The sequence below is a fragment of the Pinus tabuliformis genome, chromosome 1_2, assembly GCF_031772625.1.
Source record: "Pinus tabuliformis cultivar Carrire ecotype Pingquan chromosome 1_2, CPIR1, whole genome shotgun sequence".
Classification (NCBI taxonomy): domain Eukaryota; kingdom Viridiplantae; phylum Streptophyta; class Pinopsida; order Pinales; family Pinaceae; genus Pinus; species Pinus tabuliformis.
In genome coordinates this window covers 291,267,518-291,294,358 of record NC_142298.1, presented here as the reverse complement: position 1 = coordinate 291,294,358, position 26,841 = coordinate 291,267,518, and the positions used below count along the sequence as shown (strand labels likewise).

Genomic DNA, 26,841 nt, shown 5'->3' with positions numbered 1-26,841 from the left:
GTTGGGATGGATTATTGTGGTGACCCAGACATGGCTCTTCCACCAGGAGAGGAATGGGATGACTCAGGTAAAATAATTTTCAACATTTTCTAATTTAAATTTTCTTTTTTTTTAAATCGTCCCAAAACTGATAGTAAAAAGTTTCAAATGCAGATGTAGGTCCATGGCGACCAGCCACTCTCCGGCCCTATGAGAGGAAACAGCCAGTTGCAGCAGCACCAGCCCCACGGGACGAATCTACAGAGACCCTAGCTGAACTGGAAAACCATCTAGAGCATTTGACAACAGACATTCCAGAGACTAGCATAGATGACATTCCTCTTAGGCTACAGTGCTATGTGATTGGGGTCTCAGGACCTTTCAGGAGGTTCCTTTGTAGGGTGGCCCGTACAGTGGTTTCTTATCGTGATCATCACCAGTGATAGGATGATCGCCTGTTGTAGACTCATATGACATTTTTTCTTTTTGTACTATCATTTTGTCGATCATAAGGTGTTTTTCAACCTATGATCGAAGACGATGTATATATGACACACTTCTATGCTATGCTATATCACTATTACTGGCTATCTTGTAAAACATGTTATGGAATGTTTTTAAATTTACTGTTCGATTATTGCAAATGTCTACTTCACATTCGAGAAGCAATTGCATCTGCTAATGTATTTAAATATCTTGGAATATGCTGATATTCAATTTAGTCAAATTCGCGTTCCAAGAGACAAACTCTCAAAAATAATCTCAATAACACTGGATTTCTAATGGCATAAACTGTATTAAGCTGTAACACAACGAGTTCAGAATCTAACCTCACAATCAAACTCTGAATCCCAAATGAGATGGATTCAGATAATAACTCAATCACTACACTATACTCTGCAATGTTGTTTGTTGTTTGACCGAGGCTTACCCCATGCATAGATACCAACTCATCAGAGGGCGAATAGATAACCCAAGTTGCGGAAGAAATATTCTGTGTATTACGACAAGCACCATCAGTGAAACCAATGTATGTTTGAAGAGACGTTGACATCTGCAATATCAAGAGTAAAACCAATATAAGCAGGAATAATGAAAAAAAATTCTCTAAACTAAGCACACTTTTCTAATCTAAAACACACCAGCTAAAAAGAAAACTAATCTAACTAAAATCTCCACACCCAGATTTAAGCATAATATCTCTTCAGGTAAAGACCATTTCTGGGCTTACCTAAAGAGACACCGTCAAAGTCTACCAATTCATAGGCCCCTTTTGCCAACTTTCGCTTAACAACATAAGGACCATGCCACATGGGTACAAATTTTCCAGCGCCTAACTTATCATTTTCTTGATCGTACAGTAAGACTAGGTCTCCTTCCGAAAAACTACGACGTGTAACATTTCGATTGTACTGAGCTTTAATACATTTGGCATGAGTTTCGACTGCTAGTGCAGCATCACATCGATTCTCATCTAGTTGAGCCAAGTACAACAAACATTTCTCCTCTTCGGAAGTAGCTGGAAGTAATTATATGGCCATTTGCAATGACGGGATTTCGCATTCAATGGGTAACACGACTTCCAAACCATAAAATAGTTGGAAAGGAGTGAAACCAGTTGATGTTTTTACTGAGGTTTGATACGCCCAAAGCGCTGAAAATAACATGTTATGCCAATTCGACCTATGAATCCCAATGATTCATCGGATCATAATGACTAGAACTTTGTTGATGGCTTCAACCAGAACATTAGCCTGTGGGTAATATGGAGTAGAACTATCGTGACGCAGGCCAAGCTGATCTATTAGTTAAGTCATCATAATGTTTCGAAAATGATTCCCATGATCATTGATAATCACTTGTGGAACACCGAACCTAGCAATTATATGATTGAAAACAAAAATTGCAGCAGTTTTGCCATTTACCGAAAATGTAGGCATCGCCTCGGCCCACTTGGTAAAATAATCTACCGCAAGGATGATATACACATGCCCCCCGCCAAGTGAGGGTTACATGTAATAAAATCGATACCCCATTTCGCAAAAGGACCGACAACAATTATAGAGTAGAAAGGAGCAGGTGGAGCACGCATTTTTCGATCAAAAATTTGGCAGTTGTGGCATTTTCGGACCGTGTCAATACAATCTTTAAATAAAGATGACTAGAAATAGCTAGCACGCAATATCTTTTGGGTCGTGGCAAACCCATGCATATAACTGCCACACACTCCATAGTGACAGTCATTTAGAACCCTTTCAGCTTCCTCATGAGTTAAACAATGTCAGAAAACAGAGTCCGCCCAATGACGATAAAGTGTATCTCCAATAATTTTGTATTGTTGGGATTGGAATCGTATTTTCCGATGCTCAGATCTTGAAATTTCAGGCCGAAAGGATTGGGTTTGGAGATAAACTATGATATCTCCATACCATGGATCAAGAGTGCTGATAAGAAACAAGGATTCGTCCGCAATGGGCTCTTCCGCCACAGTTTCAGTATCAGCACGCGGGAAGTCACACATCAACTCCGCAAAAACTAAAGATTTCTTTGACTTAGATTTTTCAAACTCCAAGTCAAATTCCTGTAGGATAACAATCCATTTGGAATACTTGCCCCCTAGCAATTGTTTTGTCAAAATATAGATCATAGGGTTACAGTTGGAAATTACAATAGTTTTGCATAGTAAAATGTAATGACGAAATCGTTGGACAGCTTGAACAGCTGCCAAAGCCAATTTCTCCACATGTGAATATTTTAGCTCAGTCGGATTCAAAGTTTGACTAAGGTAATAAATCACATGTTCACTACCGAATTCATCTTCCTGAACTAATACCATCCCAATGGTGGAATGAGAGGCGGCGAGATATAAGAAGTAGTCCTAGTTGTAGTTGGGAGGATGCAATAATGGTGCATGGGTCAACGCGTGTTTTAGTGCATCAAAAGATTTGTCAACTATCTCATCCCAAAAGAATGGAGTATTCTATTTCAACAACCTGGTAAAACCTTTTGTTATCTTAGCGTAGTTAGGAATGAATCGACGTAAAAAGTTTGCTTTCCCTTGCAAACTTTCGAGTTGGCGAAGAGTCAAAGGAGGAGGAAATTTGACAATAGCTTCAACCTTCAAGGGATCGGTACGAATGTCGGCTTTCGAAACAACAAATCCTAGTAACCGACCCATTTCTATACAGAAAACACATTTGTGTGGATTCAACCTAAATCGATAATGCCTACATCTCATAAAGATTGCTCGTAAGTGAATAAGATGATCGGCTCTACGTAATGAATGAGCTGGTAAATCATCGAGATAAGGTTGCACAATGTTCTTGATGTCATGAAACGCGTAAGACATGGCTCTTTGAAAAGTTGCACCGGTGTTCTTAAGCCCAAAAGGTAATTTGCAATAAGCAAACATTCCCCATGGACAAATGAAAGCGGTTTTTGGTTGATCAGCAGGTAGAATGTTGATTTGATTGTAATTGAAAAAACCATCCATAAAGGAAAATATTTCGTTGCCGACACAATCATCAATAATTTGATCGATATAGCGAGTTGGATAATTGTCTTTTGGACAGGCTCGATTAATGTCCCTATAATTGATACATATTCTTATTGTTCCTTGATTTTTATTAACAGGAACAATATTCGATACCCAATCCGTTAAGGGAATTGGATAAATGAAACCTGATTTAAGTAATTTTTCAAGTTCTGCTTTAATAGCAGTAGATTTTCGCGGGTGAATCTGACGCAAACATTGCCGGATGGGTTTAGCATCCGGGTAAGTTTTGATTTCATGAACAACAATTGCAGGATCAATTCCTAGCATTTCCTCATATGACTAGGCAAACACGTCGTGGAATTCTTGGAATAGGGGCTTATATGTTTGAAGTTCATTTTCTGTACAAGAGGCACCTATATGAATGTTTTCAACAATTCCAGGTTTAACCGAAATGTCGAAAGGAATTGTTCGAGAAATATTTCCCAAATTTAACTCATAATCAGGATTTTTTAATGGATTTTGAGGTTCCTTGACATAATCAGTTGTAAAAATAGATGAAAAATCATTTTCAAAGTGATCAATCTCAGGTAAAAATGAAGATCTATGATGAAGATCTTCCCACGGTAAATCATCAACAGAAAAAAATTTCATGAATCTGCTCATCAGTGTGAACAAGTTCAGAAAAAGTTGTTGAATCTGAGTTTGATATTGAAAGTGATTCTTCATGGACCACATTCATTAGGTCAATTTCGATTGAAGAAAGGTTGGAAAATGACTGTACGGCTTGATACGCAATTTCATAGGGACTCAAAGGCATAGCATCACCAAATGAATCCATCTCAGATTCGGAAGGTACAATCCAAGGATCATCATAAACAATGGTGTCTGATGAAATCATATGAATGGTTGCAGTAGAAGGCGATACGTTAGGAGGAGGAAAGGAAAATGTTCCTAGTAAACCAGAATCTTTAACTAATCCTACTCCAACATCCTTATAAGGGATAGTTGTTTTTCCGACATGCTGGATACTTTCAGAAGAGGCTGGGTCGAATGAAATTAAGTTAACTGGTCTATAGTTACGATCTTTCCATTATGGGGAAACTTTATGAGCCGAAAGACTGATGAAACAATAGCAGTCATAGCGTAAGACCAACTACGACCCAAAAGAAGGTTTTAATCTAGAGGGGCATCAACCACTTCCACATCTAGATTAACAGTTTTTCCTTCAACCCCTATAGGTAAATCCGTAGAATGCCAAAAGGATGGAACCCACGGCCATCAAAATCCTTTAGAATTGTCGGGGATTGATTAAGTGTAGGAGAACCAAGCGATCTCCAACACTGGATCGACATAATACACATTGAAGCTCCCTCATCAATTACAGTCCTATAGCAAGGTCTGTTTTTGACTAACACTGGAATTTGGAAAGCCATTTGATGAGGTAAATGAGGTGTACTATTTTATAAATCGAAGATTATAAGGTTCGAGTCCTGAATATCAAATACTATAAGGTTCTAGTCCTGAATATCAACAGCTCCTATAGCCGACAATAGCAATTTACGCTGTGCTGGACATGATTGCAGCACCTCCAAAGCCGACATTGCTGAAGGTGAAATAGCCAAATCTTCAACAATGTTATAGTTCTGAGCAGCTCTCGCATGAGGATTGAAAGCTAACTTTCAAAGTATACCCTTAGTGGGTGGTTTGATTACTAAGTCTGGGTTAGGTTTCTCGATCTGTAGCGGATCGGAACCAGGAGTTGAAGTTGATGGGTTCGAATTAGAAGATTCTGCTTCCTTACCACCAACAGGACTTTTACTTCCATAATTTTGCAATCGTGTCGCAATCCTAACATGGGACATCATCATTATGGGTTCTTCTGAGGAATTTGAGGAAGAACATATCATCTTACTATCTTGACTAGGAAAAGGATCCTACAAAACAACAGGCGTTTGAGAACCTTTGACGATTTTCACAACCTCAGCGCGATGAGGGCAGTCTCTTGTAAAATGCTCTTCGTCACAAATGAGACAAGGATAACGAGGTTTACGTTTCTCATCAGCAGATTCCATTTTATCTAGTTTCTCTTTTGAATTTTTATCTGATTTATTTTTCTTCTTCCCCTTCTTCTTACCGTCGGATTTTGATTTGGCTGTAGATGACTCTACGACATGAATATCGGCAGAAATTTCAGCGGAAGAGTCTCCTATCGGGGAATCTGGTAAAGTTATGATAGGAGAAGAATTCTTGGAAGATTTCTTCTTACTTTTGGTGTTAACTGTACCAATCATACCATCAGCGGCATGAGACCCTGAAGGAGCTGCAGTTATTTGATTTTGTTTAGGAAGGTCAGGGATTTTCTCGTGTAAAGTACCCGACTGCGTATAAACGAGGTCAAGGTACTGAGCTTGAGAAATTACTTGCTCTTCAATAACGACTCCTGCCTTAGCTACATCCTCAGTGATTTTAGGTAGTAATTATTTAACAAACCATTCTTCTAAGATCTGATCCGGAATAAAAACTTTCACTAAACGTCGTCAACGTCTCCATTCATGAATGTGATCTGAAATATAAGTGGACGTGGACTGTTTTAATGAAGTTAATAATTCTGTGTTAGCACTGTTCTCTGAACAGTTTTCACCAAAAGTTCTGGCAGCGCACAGAGATCGATTAACTGATCTTCTTCTCAGAGGCCGGGTTCTGGCCCGACATATGGCAGACGGGGGGTCCACTGGGACCCCATCTTACAGGGAAATAGTTATGCAGAAACTCAAAACTCACGAGGGTTTCAATATCTCTGGGTATGAAGCTCGAAAAGACAACTCTGGGACAAGTAGCGGCAGAGTAACCCAGGGGCAGAAAGATCCAAATCACGGATCAGAAATGCCAAGAAAAGTCAGCAACAGACAGGAGAAACACGGGCACACACCGAAAGCAGGCCAAAACAGCTCTGACCCAATAATCGCCCCCTCAAATGACGAAAAGGAACACAGGGGGGGAAAACGCCCCATAGATAACGAGGATAAATTGGAAGCTTCCAACCTCAGCCCTAAAATACCCTGCAAGGAGCCTGCAAGCCCAAAAAGAAGGAAGCCCTTAGAGTGGTCTTCACAGATCCAGACATTCAGGCCTACAGAGACCACATGATGGAGCATGCAATCATTTGTAAATTTATGGGTCTGTGGCCAACAGAAAGAGCTCTATGCCAATGGATCAAGCAACACTGGCGGCCAAAAGGTGATGTAAGACTTCATCTCGGAGCCAAGGGTTTCTTTACTGTTGTCTTTTCTAACCTAGAAGATAAGGATAGGATCTTCGATGGAGGGCCTTATTTCCTTTCATCAGTTGGCCTCTACATGAGGCCTTGGAAGGCAAACTTCGTTCCTGAAAAGGAAACCTTCACCCAAGTCCCTGTATGGATTCGCCTCTTTTCTTTACCTATAGATTACTGGGGCCTAGCAACTCTAAAGCGCATAGGAGACCGACTTGGTACCTTCATTAAAGCCTCTGAGGCAACGATTCAAAGAAAGTATACTTCCTGTGCCAGGATCTGCGTTGAAATGGATGTCTCAGGTGCCTTACACGACGGACTGTGGCTAGAGTTCAGAGACGAAGATTACTTTCAAGCTATCGACTACGAACAGATCCCCTTTCCCTGTACGAAATGCCATGAACACGGTCACCTTGTAAGGGAATGCCCATTAATCAAACCAGTGGAAGAAGCCAAGCCTGAGTAGCCAGCTAAGAACCAGGAGGTTTTTAAAAAACCAAAATCACGACAAAGGACCTACAGGAAAAGAGTAAGCAAAGCAGTGACAGATCCCAGCATAACTCTTAACCCCTTCAGCATTCTGGACTCAGAAGCAGACTCAGAAGGGCACAACAAAGAGACAAGGCTTCCAGAAGCTCCTCCAAAAAATAAGACAGACTACAGAGCAACAGATGCAGAGGAAACCACTGAAAACACAGCAATACACACGCATGAAGTAGCATATGAACAAGATGAAGACACAAACATGCTAACAAGAGATGGGGGAAGTGAAGACCTAGAACTCAATGAAGTCCTAGGAAAAGAAGGGGTAAATCTGTCAGATATGGAAAAGCACTGGAGAACACAAGGACTGGAAAATATCCCAGAGGAAGAAATAAAGAAGACCAGCGACCTCTTCATAGCAAGACAACAAGCGGCGCTAGACAAGCAAAACAAAAGATTAGGAATCATGAAAGGCACAGGTAACCAATCCAAAAATCTTTTTCTTCATTCACTAGGATGGAAGAAAAATAAGAAAAGAGGCCGAAGGGCGAATGGAGAAGTTCTTCATGATCTGGGTATCTTTCTGATCAATTCAGGAAAAATGAAGGATTTACATGCCTTCCTGTCCTCCCAGTAACCTCATCATTATCAATGAAAATCATCTCCTAGAATACAAGAGGGCTTAACAGCCACGTCAAACAACGCCTTCTAAAGAGGAAGCTACAACAGGAAAAGCCAGATATTATGCTCATTCAGGAAACGAAATGTGCCACTAATCAGCTGGAGAATATCACTAAAAAGCTAGGGAAAACTATCAAATATATAGACATAGCCAGTCACGGATGGGAAGGAGGCATTGCAACCCTCTGGGACTCCAGTGTAATAGAAATCACCTCCATGGAAGCTACCAGATCATACATCGCCACAGAATTCCAATTAACAGGTAACTCTGAAACCTACCTCTATATAAATGTCTATGGGCCTCAGCGTATAGAAGATAAAATTTCTTTCCTGAACTCGCTAATGAAGCTAAAGCTAAGATACAATTCTTCAAAGATCATAATGGGAGGGGATTTCAACATGATCACCTCCCTCCTGGAAAAAAAAGGAGGCCTTCGGCGTCTGAACAAAGACTCAGAACTCTTCATTGACTTCATGGAATCCGCCCAATTGGTCGACATCCCCCCAAAAAATGGGCTCTACACTTGGAGCAACCGAAGAGGAGGAGAAAACAGGATAGCCTCTCGCCTTGATCGTTTTCTGATCTCAGAAAACATCTTACTGGAAGGAACAACCGTTGATTCTGATATTCTCCCCAGTGGGGGATCAGACCACTGGCCCATCGCCCTGGAAGCTGCTTTTCTAGAAACTCCCAAAAACAGGCCTTTCAGATTTGAAAAATTCTGGCTAACTCACCCAAATTTTCCAGAGCTGGTGAAAAAATGGTGGGATGAACCCAGAAATGTAAGGGGGACCAAAATGTTTAAACTTCAGTCCAAACTCAAGTACATCAAACATAAAATCAAGGATTGGAATACAACCAAGTTTGGTAATATTTTCCAGGAAAAGCACAACATAGAAGACCGCCTAAGTCAAATTCATAAAGACTGGGCTTCGGGGATTAACAGGGAGGACTCAACTGAACAGGAAAAGATCCTTATGCAGCAATGGCAGCTTCGCTGCCAACAGGAAGAAATCCTTTGGAAGCAGAAGTCTCGTATCCAATGGTTGAAGGAGGGAGAGAAAAACACAAAGTTCTTCCATAGATCGACGATGGATTATAGGGGGGCAAATAAAATCCTTAAGCTTACCAATGCATCTGGAGAAGTCATTCAAAACCACAATGAGATCTCAACGCTGCTTACCAGCCACTTTAAGCAAATTGCCCAGGAATCTCAAGAAGATCGTTCGGAAGCCAGAGAGGAAATAACACAGGCCATACCCCAAATCATCACTCCAGCCCAAAATGCCTCTTTGTTAAGAAAGATCTCTATGGAGGAGGTGGAGGAGGCTGTAAAGGACATGCCAAATGATAAAGCTCTGGGACCTGATGGTTTTACTATAAACTTCTTCAAAGCTTGTTGGCAAACTGTCAGAACAGAGATATGGGAAGTAGTTGAAGATTCAAGACGATCTGGCTCGATTCTTAAAGCCCTAAACTCTACATTCCTAGCCCTAATCCCCAAAGAAGAGGAAGCCAGAACTCCAGAAAAGTTTCGCCCCATAGCTCTGTGCAACGTGATTTATAAAATCATTTCTAAGGTCATTGCTAACAGGCTTAAACCAATCCTCCCTGACATCATCTCAGAGGAGCAATCAGGCTTCGTGGAAGGCAGACAGATTTTGGAAAACATCCTCTTGGCTCAGGAGATGATACATACTTTACAATCCAGAAAAATCCCTGGTATGATGATTCAATTAGACCTTTCAAAAGCTTTCGACAAAGTAAATTGGAAATTCCTGGAGGCCACCTTAAGTGCTTTTGGATTCGACATTCGGTGGATCAACTGGATCCTCGCCCTTGTCAAGTCAACAAATTTCTCTATTCTGGTTAATGGTTCCCCTTCGGCCCCCTTCTCTCCTACCCGCGGCATAAGGCAAGGAGACCCCCTGTCCCCCTTCCTTTTTGTGATAGTCATGGAAGGGCTCAGCAGATATATTCACAAAGCCAAAGCGAAGGAAAAATCAATGGATTGCGCCCCTTCCCCTCCACCCCTGCAACCACCCATCAGCAGTTTGCCGATGATACCATGCTGCATGGCTCTCCAACGATCAAAGATGCCAAGGCTTTCAAATCCATTTTATCTAAATTCAGCAGGGCATCAGGTATGGACATAAACCACTCCAAATCGACTATATTTTTCTTTAATACTCATGTTTCAATACAGAACCATCTTACCAGCATCCTAGGCTTTCGCAAAGGTTCTCTTCCATCGAAGTATTTGGGAGCTCCGCTCACCACTAAGCCTTGGCAAAAGCTTCACTGGGAAAGGCTCATAGCAAACATGGAAAAAAGATGCAAGCATTGGACTCACAGGGCACTAAATTTTGCGGGACGCCTAGTTTTAACAAAAGCTATTCTTCAGGCCATACCTCAATATATGCTTTCTATCCTCCCGGCGCCAAAAGCAATTCTGCAGAAAATCAGATCCATTCAAAGATCCTTCCTATGGAGTGGCAACGCAGAGAAAAGGAAATGGGCTCTCGTGGCCTGGGACAAGGTCTGTAAATCAAAACTAGCTGGAGGTTTAAACCTAATCGACCCCGACACTAGCAACAATACTGGAGGAGCGAAGCTGTGGTGGCGCTGGCTGAAGGAGACTAACCTCCCTTGGGCCAGACATTGGAAAGAGAAATACACTCCCAACTGCAGAGACCAAGACCTCAAAAGACTTCAGGCTTTGCCAGAAGGTTCCCCAATTTGGAATTTGGCAAAAAAGAATAAAAATCTAATCCAAGAACACAGTTTTTGGGAGATCCGGAATGGGAACTCTGCCCTCTTTTGGGAAGACTCCTGGCAGCAGCACCCAAAGCTTGAAAACCCAGATCTTGCAGAGTACAGAATCAACTGTCAGAACAATGGAAAGCACTCCGTCCATCATTACTGGAACCCTAATAGCCAAGATCAGGAATGGAGAGAATGGGCCCTCCCAGCCGCAACAAACCCTAATGAAGAAAATATTAACCTTCAAAACCTGCTTCTAATCCTAAACAAAAGGAAAATCAGAATAACCGCAGATGAGGACAAATTGAGATGGGGGCTGAAGGGCAATGGCAATTTCAATCTCAAAGAAGCCCGAAGGCAGATGGAATTCACAGAGCAGCGGGAGGACGTATCTTGGTACATCAAGGTTTGGGACCCCCTCTTCTGGCAAAAAATTCAAACTTTTCTTTGGCTTCTCATGCGGCGAAAGACCCTAACTTGGGAAAACCTGTAGAAAAAGGGTTTTGAAGGCCCTTCCTTTTGCCCTATGTGCAACCAAGCCGCTAAAACCATGAACCACTTATTCAATACATGTGAGTGAGCGAACCTCATTTGGCAAGAGATAGAAGCAATTATGCAGCAAAACAGCAGAGATTTAGACTCCATACACAACACTATTAACAATTGGCCAAGCAATTTTTCTGAAAATCCTCAAATCAACGATATCTGGAAAGCTCTACCAGGTTTCATAACTTGGACTCTGTGGAAAGAAAGAAACAGAAGGATTTTTCAAAGCGAGCACAGGAATATGGAACATTTGAGAATTACCTTATTCCAGAACATCCGCCAATTAATTCTAGTTAAAAGTAAAGCTGACCCAGCCAGGCGAATCTCTCCTGAGGAACAGCGAATCCTAAACGCTTTCAACATTTGCACCGGCCAAAGTCTCGCCCTCCAGGCCAAACAGAAGAACATTAACAGCACGCTAACAAGATGGACTCGGCCCCCTGCAGGTTTTCTGAAGTTAAATTTCGACGGAGCCTCGAAAGGAAACCCGGGCCCAGCTGGTATAGGAGGCATAATCCGAAACCATTCAGGTGAAATACTACATATCTACAGCACAGCTCTGGGTGAGGGCACCAACAACGAAATGGAATTCGCAGCAATGGAAAAGGGGTTAAAAATCCTTCACAGAAATCACACAGAAAACGCAATAATTGAGGGCGACTCTGAGATAGCCATAGCAGTGGCCAAGAAAATTTACAGGGGCACTCCAATAAGCAAAGTAACGAAGCACTGGCGCCTATCCATGGTCACAGAAAATATTGGGAATTTGCTTGGAAGAATGAAAGGCCTCGTCTTCCAAGCAGTAAGGAGAAAGGAAAATTCGGTCGCCGACCACTTGGCTAACCACGGGATCGAATACCCAGCTGAAATGGTGGACAGTTGTTGGCAAATGGTGGAAAATCATCATTTAAAAGACCGATGCTCTCAACTCGCTCGCTTAGATTTAGTGGTTGCGGAAAGGGCAGGTCAGCATTCCGTTTAAATGATCTTACACAGGTACATGGATAGGCCGACGGGACTGGGGCCATCAACTCCTAATAACTACCGCAGGACAAGCCGGTTAAGGGCATTCATGAATATAGCAGGTTACAGGTATTTGTACAGAAACATGATCCAGGATGACATAGCCCGACGCAGAAGCGCGGGACGGAGGGACACGTGGCACTCTCAAGATCGTGCAGGAGGCGGCGAAGGCAAACATTCCCAATCAATGGAAAACCCCTCCAATTTTTCGCACAATAACATTTATGGTGATCGGACAGGCAAGGATCACACCGCGATCCACTCCCCTGCCCGAAACCTCCCCGCCAATGTCTATATATTTGCTCCTGCTCTCCATTGGAGCATCATGTTTCATGCGCTCAGAAGGCAGAGTATCAACTTTCCCATTTGCATTCAGGAGGGTATCAGTCACGAAAGGTTTCTCATGGCGGGCAATAGCAGCCGAAATCAATCGGCAAACAAAGACCTGCAGACGGCCCGAGAATTGTTTGAGCGGAGAACTTCTCAGAGGAATAAGAGAAAAATTATAGACTTGGAGGCCTCTGCCCAAGAAGAGGAAGCAAAGCTCTCGGATCACCAGCTCAGCCAGGAAGTGGATTGGTTGCAGGACCCTGGTACGCCCAGCACCAGAGCAACTCAATTTGTCCGCACTCAAGCCGAAGCATGGCGGATAAAGACCATCGTAGCAAAAGCCATGGACGTTCAAGGTGAACAGGCAGAGCAACTTCGCACCCTCCAACAGTTCGCAGCCCAGATGACAAAGGAACACCGAGCTGTGGTCGAAAGCAGCGAATTCAAACTCTGTGCTCTGCATCAGGAGATGGATTCCATCAGCAAAAAGCTCTCGGTTCTGATCAAGCTCCTCCAGAAATCCATTGAGAAGGATAGCAAGCCCACTGATTCGCCGAAGGGAGGACCGTCGTGCATCCACCAGGCCCAGGCCCCCAGGCACAGAGAGGCGCATGCAACCCCTCCCAACAACCATGATTAGTCTCCCCTGTCCCTTTGCGGGACTCTGCTATATTTTCTGTTACTGTGTTTTTTTAGATATGTGATAATCAGTTTTTTGGGATCAAGTCACCCTGCGTGGTGTTATTCTAGGCAGCTCTAGTTTCTCTCTATGTCTTCTATAGCTCTCTCTTCCCTTTTCAATCTGTTGCTTCTGAGTAAGGCTTGCCATGCAGCCAGCAATCTGCCTCGACAGAAGTTTTGTAATATATGTTTTACTTGTTAATACAAAAGCTTATCTACACAAAAAAAGAAGTTAATAATTCTGTGCCATTGTCATATCTGACTAGCAACCGAAAATGAGTTAAGAATGAAGTAGCTAGCTGACTAAAATTATAAAAAGTGGCTCGCGGTAACTCAATGTACCACTTGGCTGCAAGACCAATTAGAGTGCGTTGAAAAAGAAGTAAACGAATTGAATCATATGAAATGGAGTTATATGCACACCAGAGGTTATAATTCATCACATGGTTCGACAGATCCTCTCCTGATTTACCTTCAAACTTTGGGATGTCACTGGGAAAGTTATTCGGCATTGGCAGCCAAAACGAAAGATAATTTATTGGATCATTCATAAGGCGCGACAAATCAGGCAAGTCCAAAGTTGCAATGAACGGTAACTGGTGATTAGGGTCTCGAAAACCCTAGGTCATGAGACCAGCCCCAAGAGGAGGATATCTAGGATAACTAGGAATTGGAATTGCATTTGGGATATTATATCCTCCCGGAAAACCAGGATTAACTGGACCGTACTGGGGTTGTTGAGGTTTCTCATGAGTATATCTAGGGTACGGTTGATACTGATAGACTTGGTTCTACACAGCAGGACCAAATTGGTACTGTCCCTGGTATGGTTGATAAGTAAATTGAGGTTGACTTGTGAAAACCGTACTTGGACTAGGTTGTCCTACAGGCATTTGAACCAAAGTCTGAATTGTAGGTCCAGACTGAGGTAAATATGCTTGAGGAATTGATGCAGGAACAGTAGAAACTGGAGCTGCCGATACTCTAGAAGTAGGTGGGGTAGATGGAACATATGTTGCAGCAGTTTTCGTAGTCGTTTGAGGGGGAGTTCGAGGCGAACTAGGCCCATGCTGAGAAACTATAGAAGGTGTAGAAGTTTGAATAGTAGGCTGGACAGGTTTCTGGGTTGAACCAGAAACCAGGGGTTGTCCAGATTGAGATGACAACTGCACATTCGGTTGCAAGATCTGTTGAGATTGAGATGGATCCCACACTATGTTCATTCCGGGGTATGGACCCATCGAAGGTTGAGCATATTGAGGACCATAACCAGGTTGAGGGTAGGGTTGATAATTCAAAGGTACATTTCCAGCTCCTTGGATAAATGATTGACCTGAAGGTGGTTGGAAACCTTGGGTTGGGTACTGACCTTGAGGTTGATAACCTTGAGGCACATACTGAAAACGGGGTTGACCTTGAGGCATATATTGATATTGGGGTTGACCTTGAGGTACCTACTAAGTCTGGGGTTGACCCTGAGGAATGTACTATCCCGAAGGTATGTGTTGTCCTTGAGGTTGCCCCCCAGGTGGTAACTGGGTACCTTGAGGTTGCCCCCTAGGCGATAATTGAGGACCTTGAGATTTCCCCCCAGGTTGTAACTGACTACCTTGAGGTTGCGGATTTGGAATGGTACCTGACATCATAAGAATATCTTCTACACTCAATGGCTTAGTTCCGTTATTACTAGTTAATAACCCTTGTTCAATAGGTTGAGGAGATGCTCCCGAAAAAGTACCAGTAAGTGACTGATACCCAGAGGGAATAGAAGGACCGCCATATAAAAATGTTTCTAGAGATTGAGAAAACATGGATGACTGTCTTGACATATTCAAAGGAGGATAATAACCTCTAGGTGTTGGATGAAAAGGAATGCAAGGTGGTGAAAAACTTAGTCCCGGGTTTTCTAGAAAATTGGTCAATGAAAGATACCAAGCTTCCCTCCTAGGTGGATTGTAAAAGATCGATTCATGCTCTCTAAGTTCTATAGCTCGTTGATTTTCATGGATAGGTATACCTTCCTCCAGAGTAACAAGTTCTTAAATAGCAATAAGTCCAGAAGGAAGATTTTGGGTAATGACTCTTCCTACCCTGGGTGAACCAAGACCACTGGAAGTTGGAGATGCAAATCTTGATGATGGAGTAGCAACAAGTTCAGTTTCAGGTTCAGAAATTTCAAGTTCCTCGACTAATTCACTAGTAGAAGAAAAACTACCAGTAACTTCGAAAAATGAAACAAGTTCAATAATATACTCTGGTGCTTGAACTTGATAATCATGATGCACAACTAAAGAAGATTCTCCTTCTTCGGGTGACCCAACTCTACTGTCACTAGGAGTTACAAGGGCTCGTATCCCTTCAAGCTGGCTTGGTGAAAACTCAGGAGGTTGGCCCCGAAGTCTACAGGACTGCCTCGATAATTCAGCCACGATTAAATATTTTAATTACTTCACACGCAAACAAAGAAAAATCTCAATGAAAACCACATAAAGTCTCTAAAGAACCAAACAATTTGAATCACATGCCTAAAGAATCTAGGAGGTCAAACCACACACAAACAGTTTCCATACCAAAAACACTAGTTGGTGATGAAATCCAACGTTGCAGAATTCAATACAGAAATGGCGGTTGGAACAGTTACCCCAACGACCTGCTTAATGAAATAGACTGGCACAAGTTTCTCCACTAAACCATCTCGAGTGAAGAGAACCCCCCAGAGAGTCCAAGTGAGTCTAGTTGACATCTTCTCCAGGTACAGTGGGATCTTCCCTCCACCGTCACCTTAGGAAAGAATCCTATAGATTATGGTCACTATGGTTACTAACGGAAACAAATATACCTGGGGGAACAGTCTGTGATCCGATACACACGCAAGGGTAGAGTAGCAAAGCTCAATCCCCTTGAAGGCTCCTTGACATAATCCAAGGTTTACCAACAAGTGACCCCAGGCTCCTCGACAATGGTTAATCCGAGGTTTACCGTTTTTAATACGTGTATATCTGCTATCGTTCCTAATGAGGAAGGATTGATTACCCCACTGGTTCGGATATGACCTCGTTCTTAACTCCTTTAAGAGGAGCTTCCCAGAGCATAGATGTAACAATTGGAATTTATCTCCTACCGCAAGATAGATCTACTTGTTTGTTTTTACTATCTTGGAGAGTTAATTACTCCCTCCTCCAAGATACTAGCCTAAGCTATGTTGGTGATAAAGAGCCCTAGAAATAAAAAGATTTCTAGATTGATTTTACTTTAAGCGTTATTTTTATGGTTGTTTCTTAAGTCAAAAGGTGTGGAGATGAAACTTTATGGTGTGAAGACTCAACTCTAAAACACTAAAAATGCACCTAAGATGATAAACAATCCTTTTTCTTCAATGAATTTCTAGCTAAAGAAAGAGTTGAGAATGCAAATGCTTGAAAAAACAAATCTTTCATTAACAAACAAATGAAAAGAAAAAAAAATTTGTCTTTTTCAATAAACTCAAAAACGAGGCTCCTAATTATGCTCACAAAAATTATCCCTTCCTTTTCAACACTCAAACACTACAAAAACAAATTCTTTTTCAAAAGAGATTTTTTTTTTTTAATTCTAGAACACACTCAAAACTATTAAAAAATATAATCTTGAGATCTATAAATTCCAAAAATCTAATTGAAGTAAAAGCTTACAAAATTTCTTTTCAAGGATGTTTTACTTAGTTATCAACAAACTAAGGACTAACTTGTTCAAAATAACAAATTAATCAAAAAACAACTAGCTTTTGTTTTCTTTTTAAAAATCTTTCGAAGCTTTGCAAAGAGAAAAACGAGATGTATTCCGCACCAAAGGCAGATTTTACAAATTGGTCGGACTCATAAAGAAGACAAAAAAAAACCAGGGTGATCTGAGTTTTCTAAGGCTTCTAAGCTCTGAGTTACTACAAAGACCAAACGAAAATCAAGCCAGGCACACAAAACTTCTAGGAATTCACCTAAAACCTAAATGCCAATGAAATTAACCTACGAAAAGTTTAGGACAAGACACGTGCAGATCTGGGCAGAGGCTAAAACACATAAACAAATCCTAGGCTTAACTCGATGAAAAGATTTTAAGTTTTTGAAAATTTTGACAGGGTCCGCAGGCTCCCAGTATAACCAGGTGTAGTACCGCTCTGTGTAGTAAAGCAACAGTGCGGGGATGTCCGCACTGTGTTACAACCAGAGCATGCGGTCCTCTCTCAAAAGCGTGAAAAATAAAAACAATTCAAAATCTAAAGAACCTACCCAATCCCACACACATCAAGCAAAAACCAGAAACAGAGAAACAATTTCTCAAGTCAAAGAAAAAGCAAAGGCAAAAACCAAAAATTCAAGTCCCCAGTGGAGTCACCATTTTGGCGGGCGGATAAATCGTTCTTGTAGACAAGACTGATCTCCCTAGTATCTAATGATATCTAGTGACAAGCAAACCAGACAAATTCTATCTTTCTCTAAATATGCGATTTATAAATAAAAGCCAAGAGATGTTTCAGACCCTACCTCAAGTCCAGTGCTAGTTTGTGGAAGCCACACTCCGTTCATCCAAATGAGCTCCCTTTTAAAGAACTTGCAAACACAAACAGGCACACATCGAATAACACCTGCATAGCCAACATAATAAACCATATTTACCATGATGGTCAAGGAATTCATGAAATAAATCATAGGAGACAATTTATTGAGAAAAATGAACCTGGTTGTATTAACTTTAAACAAAGAAGAACTTTACAGCCTTGGTGCCTTGATGTTGTACAAGCTCCTCCCAGGGTCCAGCAAGAATCTCCTCTACTTTGACAAGTTTCACTCTCTTCCCAATGAAGCCAAAAGGTATGTAATCTCTCCTCTGAAGCTCAACTAAGAAGTCTCAATTCCAACAGCATTTACCCTAAAAAATATTCAGCTCAGCCCAAGGCCTCATTTTATAGTGCAGAGGAGGGAAGTTACCAGGTCCACCTTCAAAGGGATAGAGTCCTCCTTCAAAGGGATAAGCTCCTCTCATCAAGGGGTTAGCCCCTTTAGTTATGGGATGCATGAACCACCTGGGAGCGAACTTGCCACCTCAAGATTCCTTCTAGAAGCATCCAAAATTAATCCAAAGTGAGTTTTTAATAATAAACTTGCACCTTTTTTACTTTTACAGGGGTCCGCACCCACTCCTTTAGAGACAGAGTGGGCAGGTCCGCAGGTAACATGACCAATGGGTGCGGGACCGCAAGTAATGGTAAGAGAAAGTTGGGAACCAGAGTTTCAGAGCTTTTCAAGGACTTTCTCTCATTTTTAAGGCTTGACATGAAGAGCTGAGGTTTGAGACTTGCGAAGGAGGACAGTATGAGTGGTGATAGACTCACACTGACTACAGAAAGTCATGGTGACAATATTTTGTGTAACAATATGCCCAAGAAATCAAACAAGAGATGATAAAACATAATTTTTTTATTAATCAAAACCCTTGAGGTAGGGTAACACCATACAACTACTCCTTAATGAAGGAGAACAATCCACAAGCCACATGCTCGTCAATATATACTTGACATCTCTGAATGGAGAGTTTCTAGCATCTATATAGGCTTTATACATACAATACCATGGGTCTCTTAATACCATATATCTAATACTATGGGCTTATCAAATTATTTCCTAAATACTTGTGGTCCCTTGCATTATTCAGGTTAACCACTTTATTTATTAACTATGGTCCATTTAGTTATTCTCCTTACGTCGCATTATTACCTTAGGTACCTCCTTCTATACCCCATATTATCCCTCCGAGGTATTCTAAATTCCACCCCTGTTAAGCATGTTTCACTCCCAAAACATGAGAAGAACACAAATAATAAGATCTACTCAAAAGAGTAGTCCATTGGTACCATGCGCATGCACCTAGCCATCCAAGAGAAACATGAACACTTGATCTAGTCATTTCCTCACTCAGTTGAGATGGAAACTGATTCTTCTGGTGCCCATGTGGAGATGTGTTGTGGGTAGCTTGAACTGTCTCTCACTGTGTCTTCCAATTTCCCTATTTTGGTTGCTAGTCTTGTGCCATGTTTTGCATTGTTGTCTAGCTGGGTGGTGCGGGTGGTGATATGCTGAAACTTTGACTAATGGAATATCTTTCGTTAATTCCTCCACTATTGGTACTTGAGTCATGTCTGGTGCTTTTTCTAGTACCTGGTTTTATGTATGTGTTTGGTTGTCTACCATCAAAGTCTCAACATCTAATGTGTCAGTGTCATTAGAGCTTTGTTCTTTTTCCTGCACAGTCTCTGCCTGGTTCCTAATGGAAATATCATGTAATGTAATTTTCTTCTTTTTATACCAGAGCTTCATGAATTTCTTCTGTACATTAATATTCATAGTACCCACAGATTCCATCCAAGGGTATCCCAAAACCACATCCACATCATCCATATCTATAACATAAAAATCTGAATGAAACACATACTTATCCATACAAACCTTCAAATCTTTATAAATTGGAACCTCCTCCTTACGAACCTGTGTGTTTTAAATATGTTTTGCTGGAATTTGCAAATTTTTAACCAAATTAATATTGATAGAACTACGCTTGCAACTAGGATTGATAGAAATCTTAATCTTTTCTTTTTGAATACATCAATTTACCTGTACTAAGGAGATACTGACAACAAATAATCCCTTATGTTTTCATTATCTTGTTTTCTAGCATGAGACCATTTTTCTGAAATGACTTCTTCTATTTTTTCATGAGGAAGTCGTCGCACTGAATCATCAAGTCAGTATTACCATTTAGTAGCATCATATTTTATATTAAATAGTAGGTAGCCTGTCCATAATATTTTGGATCGAGACTTTTGATATTTTATAAGTTCTTCAATAGTGGGACCATCATAATTTCCTGTAAAAATGTCTTACAGAATCCATCTTGCTAGAACCTTTGGTGAAATTTTAAAAAGGACATAACTCGGGAAATATAGATCAGAATCACTATTATAACGTATTTTCAGAAATCGAACGACCATTCTACATCTTCTCGTGTAATTACAATTTTGATCTAGGCAATCTAGAAACTCGGATTTGTGTTGCAACTATCCTACCATAAAAAAAAATTCTCAAAAGATGGTTGATTTTAAATTAGTGATATCTCCCTCATCCGGAGTCCAAATACACCGATTTTTTTTTTCATTGGGTGATTTTTCAAGAGGATATCGAATCTGTAATTATTTTCCCAAAATTCCCCACAAAAGCTTCAAAAATTTACCAGAGAGTCGCCATCGACGAATTTCCGTCAGAAAGAATTCTGCAAACCAGTTGATTTTAAATCAGTGATATCTCCCTCATCTGGACTCTGATTCGACTGCTTTGTTTTTTGAAATTGGGTATTTTTTTGCAAGGAACCTATATCTTCTATTGTTTTTCACCAAAATTTTTATATCTGATATGAAAACTTGCCACCCAAAACATTTCCTCCACAAAGTGAAAAAAATTTCCCCCTCTTTTCCCAAGAAAGTGTTATTTTCCCACTTGTAATAGATTTTACTTGCAAATATATTAAAATGAAAAATATGCCCAAAATATCAAGCAAGAAATGATAAAACAAAAATATTTTATTGATCAAAACCGTTGAGGTAGGGTAACACCATACAAATACTCCTTAAGGATGGAGAACACTCCACAAGCCATATGCTTGTCAATACACAATAGTTGACATCTCTCAATGGAGAGTCTCTAGCCTCTATATAGGCTTCATACATACAATACAATGGGTAATTACCATGAGTCTCTCAATACCATATATCTAACATTATGGGCTTATCACATAATTTCCTAAGTAGTTGTGGTCCCTTGAATTATGCAGGTTAACCACTTTATTTATTAACTATGGCCATATATTTATTATTCTTACATCTCATTATTACCTTGGGTACCTACCTATGTACCCCATAATATCCCCCTTAGGTATACTACAACACACTGCGCAACCCCAACAGTTAATCATAAATCTTGATGACTAGAACTGCACAATGCGCAATTCAGTGTGGGTCAAGGCCAGGAGAGACTAGTGGCCAAGTTGGGAGGCTGGCTCCTAGAACTATGCAATGTGCAGTTGGAGTCAGACTAGGCCAAGCTCTACACAATTCTAGAAGCCAAGAAAGAGGCTCCCAAATTATGTAGTGCAAGCAGTGAAGTGTGAGATTCAGGAAGGGGACATAAATTTGCCCATGGCAAGTGTAAAAATCAAGAAGATCTGAAAGATGGTGTAATTTTGAGTGAAGATCTGACTAAATTTCGATGCATGCATGTCAAACAAGTGCAGTGATTGTTTAAACTAAAGGAAAATTAAACATGTGAAGAGAGTCACCGCAACGATGACCGTTAGTGCAAAAACGAAAAAAATCATGTGACATTTGGGAAAGGCAATCTAAAACTTGAAACAACACTTCTAGAAGATAAAACAAGTTAAAACACCAATAATCATGCAATGAAAAGAGTGAAACAACACTCTCACAAGATAAACAACAAAAAGCAACAGAAAAGCAGGAAAAGAAGGGAAATGTAAAACTCACTTGGAAAAGCGATGATGATTGTACTGAAGGCTCCTTGATCTCCTCGAGAATGCTAGAGCTCCAATATCAAGTGTGAAAATGATATCTCGCAACATTAATTAAATAGATTTGGTCAAGTTAGGGTTCATGACGTGCATGACTACAATCAAGGAAAAATGAACACTTGGCGGCAGTTTCTAAGAATAGCACAAGTGCCTCCTTTAGGTTACTAAAACTAGATCCCTATTTTTTAGGGATTCTTTTTTTTTTTTTTAATTTTTTTGGAAAATCTTCCATGCATTTCCCAAAAAGATTGGGTAGTTCTGGGAAGGACTAGCCAGCTCTCTGATTCATGCATTGTGCAGTTTCTGAGCACAGTGAGATTTGTGCACTTTCTAGGCTTAGTGCCTCTGGGCTACCTCTCTTATCTATGCAATTTCCTAGTTCAAGACGAGTTTCCATTCAATACAATGCATTTTCTGAGCTCAAGGCTCACTAGCAGTCAGGTCTACACAATTCCTAAGAGAAGGGTTAGTTGCCCTCAAGAATTGTGTAGTTCTCTGAGACAAAGCTGGAACTTTCAAGGAACCAAGTCATGAGATCATCTTGTGAGTTATAAAATGAACTAAGCGATAAAACACAAGCCAAGATGAAAATAATAAGGCTCAATCGAAGCACAAGTACCTGGATCGATGCAGTATGTGTTGTTGTCGTTTAGAAGGAAGGCTCCAAAATTGAAGAAAAAGAAAAATTTTGGAGGGTGGTTATAGCTGCTACAAAACATCCATAGTAAATTGTCCCAACCTTAGTTCATAGAATTCTCTAGCCTTTTAATCAAAGTACCTTTTTGTTAGATATTTCTTTTTAAACTCCCTTTTAAACAATTTCCATGTTAAATTTTTGCTTTTGATTCTCTTTATGGATTTATTTTCTTCCCATCATAAAGTTGCTTTACCAATTAGTCAGTACATAGCCAATTTGACCTTTAGGTTTCTAGGATAGTTATAGACCTCAAAATACTTTGACATATTCACAATCTAGTCTTCTTCTCTTTCTTCAAATTGTCAATCAAACTTTGGATGTCTAATCTTTTTTAATTCTCCTTGAAATTGAGATGTAGTCCTTTTCTTTTGGTCATAGAAGTAATACTATCTGATTTTCATTATTCCCTTTCGTCAAACACATGTGTCTTACTTTGACTAGAATTTATAGAATCAATTCTATCACTATTTTCACTTCTAGGTCTCTTCCTATGAGTTTCTTTAGCTTTCTTATTTCCTCTATTTCCTTTGAGTCTTCTTAATAAGTAACCATTAATCTCCTCTTGTTCATCCTTAGCTTTGGACAATTTTTCTTGATTTCTTTTTATAGTATCTAAATCTACCTTCAAGCTACACGTGACATGTACGATTTCAGATTCATTATTGTCTTTATTACCAGTTCCTCCTCCCATCATTCCAAGTTCAGTATTAGGATATTTACTTTCCCTAGGAAACCCTATAGAAGCTTGTCCATTTTTATCTTTAGACATACTTCAATATTTTCCTAGCAGTTGCTTGATTATCTCATTTTCACACAAAAAAATAAGTATTCTAGTTTTGATCCAGGTGGATGTTGGTGGCCACCCACCTATCCCACTTGGATCGCCACAATTGTCTCTTTCAGTTTTTCAGTTTCCGTAATTGTAGCACAATTTACTATTTTTAGTAGCTTTTTGGGTCCTAAACTTCTGGAGCCGTTTTGAGGCCCTAAACGACATTTTTTGGGAAATCAGGGAGCAACATGGGTCCATTGATCGATGTTGCGCTTCCCAAAGTTGTAGTGCTATGATACCACCGATCCAGATTTAAACAGGAATGCAACAGATTACAGAGATAACCACAAATACAGATATGCAATGGAAATAATACTTCATTTCAATAATGTAAAATACTGAAATATGCTTACAAACAAAAATGGAAATGAACCAACTAGGGCGATGGTAGCTTATCTCTGAGAAGAGATGTGGCGGCTACATGCCTCACAACTATGTTAAAATGAGGCTCTAAGGCCTATTTATTGTTGAGAAACAATGGAAAACCCTTAACATCCCAAAACCTAACCCTAGAAGATGAAACGCCAAATTCTGGGCCCCGTTTTGGGTAAGTTGGTATGTCAACTTCCAAGGGTCGTAACTTTGGCACCAGATCTTCGTTTGATGTGTACAATAGCTCGTTAGAAAGATCTATCTGAGCACTACATCATTGGGAAGAGAAACATCGATCCATGGGCCCATGTTGCTCTAATATTTCCCAGAAAACATCATTTAGGGCCTCAAAATGGCTCCGGAAGTTCAGGACCCGAAAATCTGCTAAAAATAGTAAATTGTGCTACAATTACAGAAACTGAAAAACTAAAAGAGATAGTTGTGGGGGTCAAAATGGGATAGGTGGGTGGCCACCAATGATCCAGGTGGATGTTGGTGGCTACCCACCTATCCCACTTGGACCCCCACAACTGTCTCTTTCAGTTTTTCAGTTTCCGTAATTGTAGCACAATTTACTATTTTTAGCAGTTTTTCAGGTCCTGAACTTCTGGAGCCGTTTTGAGGCCCTAAATGATGTTTTCTGGGAAATATTAGAGGAACATGGGTCCATGGACTGATGTTGCTCTTCCCAATGATGTAGTTCTCGGATATATCTTTCTAATGAGCTATTGTACGAGTCAAACGAAGATCGGGTGCCAAATTTACGACCCAGGGAAGTTCACGTACCAACTTGCCCAAAACAAGGCCCACAATTTGGTGTTTCATCTTCTAGGGTTAGGTTTTTTGATGTTAAGGGTTTTCCATTGTTTCTCAACAATAAATAGGCCTTCGAGCCTCATTGTAGCACAGTTCAGAGGCATGTAGCCACCACATCTCTTCTCAGAGATAAGCTACCATCGCCCTAGCTGGTTCATTTCCATTTCCGTTTGTAAGCATATTTCAGTATTTTACATTAATGAAATGAAGTATTATTTCCACTGTGTATCTGTATTGATGGTTATATATGTAATCTGTTGTGTTCTTGTTTAAATCTGGATCACGTTTAGGACCCATAAAAGGCCCAATGTTGTACATATAGCTCGGATACCACTTGTAATAGACCTCACTATACACATTTATTTATTTTATGCAGTAAACATGTTTTCTACTTTTGTACCTTTCCATTTTTGCATTCATACATCTATGCTAGTTGTTATCATTCAGAATTATTCCCTAGAAGTTATAAAAAGAAGGAATAATCTGAGGTAACCACAAACCAATCTTTTAGACTCAGGTTCTAGCCAACCTAAGTCTAGAGAGGGCTCTCTCTTTATAAATTAACTTTTTTTTTAGTAGGATTCCACGCTAGTTCTTAATTCTTATGATGTTTTGGTTTTGATTGGGTGTTGGACTTAAGAAAATAGGTGGGAAAAACAAGTATTCAGGCCATTGGGCTATGGAGTCAATCAAGGAGTGGCTTAACTAGATCAGATCAATCACTAAAGTAATAGTTCACAGGGTAGGTTAGCAGAACAAAAAGAAAATCTATAAGTTCAAATGGATGAGGTAGTCCTAACCAAGGCAAAGGGAAATGAAGAATCCTTAACCAGGATTAAGATGAAGAAAAGAAGGATGATCAGTAGCAAAGGGAAACTAAGAATCCTTTACTATGGACCAAAGGGGGGGGGGAACTATGGAAGTAAGGGAGCAATTAAGAATTCCCAGACCAAGATAGTTTAGTAGAAAACATATAGAAAGTAAACAGTTAAAACAAAGAGCATTTAAGCTAATTCTGAGATATCATTCCTTGTTTACTTTTCAGATTTCATAAGAGACACATGTGAATATTTATAACATGACAAGAAAAAAATATTTAAACATGAAGAGATAATACTTATTTGGTTCCAACTGTGCACAAGAATCCAGTGAAATGTCCTTAGCTTTATTTCATGACCCAGCAAAACTAGTCCAGTCTTGAATACAATAGCTCCTTAGCTCGATATAAAATGTCTACAGAAATGTATTTTAATCCACCCTAATTACTTCAATTTGTGAAGTATTTATACAAAAAATGTTACAAAATATCTTATAACAATACGAGAATTATTCTAGGAAACTGAAAATATCTTCAAGCATGAAGATAGAGACAAATGGAGAACTGTCTTCTTGTTGTCCCTTTTATTATGACTGTGCTAGCTATTGTAATTTGGATTTGTCTCTTTCAGTTGCTTGATACTTATGTGTTGGAATTACTTTATGTCTTCTACCTACTGATACTCTTTACCTGCTACACTTTGACTTTGTTTTACCTATTTTACCTGGCATATAGATTTACTGCAGTAACTTTATAGTAAATCTGTTAGTTTCATCCACCATTCACTGTTAGGTAATTTCATCCTTATCATCTTTCTATATATCTCGTCAGCTTCTGTATACTTGGAAAAATTTGGCCTATTGACGAACAAGTGCTTGACCTCATGCTCTATAAAAAATAGATTTTCCAGACTATCATATAATACTTTTCCAGTGGGCAGAGCTTTTACCCTTGAAGTACTAGCTTGGCTGCTGACCAACTTATTTAGTCTTTCAACATAATCATCTTGGGTCATCAGCTTGTCATGTATTACCATAGGACTAGGAAGTCCTTTTTCCCTCAAAATACCAAACTTTGTCATAAATATGTCAATATCATCTTGGATGCTTTGGCACCTTTTCTCCAGATTGAGCATCAGGTTCCTTTTGGTGAGAACCTTGTTTATTTCTATGATGGTTCTTGTTCTATCTTCTATTTCCATTTCATCAAACTGATACCTATTTTTGTTGTTTAGGAATGTTATCAATTGGTTGGCTTCTTCAGGCTTATCTCCCAACTCTTCCATTGTCTTGTGGATTGCCTCTGTAGCCACTTTTACCAGTTCATTTTGTTCAAAAATTACTTGAATAGATGGCCAAACACCATTGATAGAATCAATGATGTTTGCCCAAAGAATTTCCTTCATGCCTCCAAGTGGTTGTTGCAATTTCAAGTCCTTTTCAA

At 40.1% G+C, this 26,841-nt stretch overlaps 2 protein-coding genes across 2 annotated transcripts; both read left to right on the top strand.

Moving 5' to 3' along the window:
• The first annotated feature begins 6,648 nt into the window (after positions 1-6,648).
• Positions 6,649-7,212, top strand: LOC149205485 (uncharacterized). Its single transcript, XM_089397421.1, has one exon. The coding sequence runs from the start codon at positions 6,649-6,651 to the stop codon at positions 7,210-7,212; it is 564 nt and encodes a 187-aa protein (XP_089253547.1).
• A 1,172-nt stretch (positions 7,213-8,384) lies between these two features.
• On the top strand, positions 8,385-12,202 carry LOC149205484 (uncharacterized). The gene is made up of 3 exons (XM_089397420.1): positions 8,385-10,055; positions 10,118-11,080; positions 11,492-12,202. Exons 1-3 carry the CDS (start codon positions 8,385-8,387, stop codon positions 12,200-12,202), a joined length of 3,345 nt encoding a protein of 1,114 aa, XP_089253546.1.
• Positions 12,203-26,841: the final 14,639 nt, after the last annotated feature.

Bases quoted from the DNA above. Each gene is read 5' to 3' on its own strand.
- LOC149205484 (XM_089397420.1), top strand. From the start codon at position 8,385: ATGGAATCCGCCCAATTGGTCGACATCCCCCCAAAAAATGGGCTCTAC. The intron at 10,056-10,117 runs GTATGGACATAA...GTTTCAATACAG, and splicing joins TAAATTCAGCAGGGCATCAG to AACCATCTTACCAGCATCCT. The intron at 11,081-11,491 runs GTTTGGGACCCC...ACCTTATTCCAG, and splicing joins ACGTATCTTGGTACATCAAG to AACATCCGCCAATTAATTCT.
- LOC149205485 (XM_089397421.1), top strand. From the start codon at position 6,649: ATGGGTCTGTGGCCAACAGAAAGAGCTCTATGCCAATGGATCAAGCAA.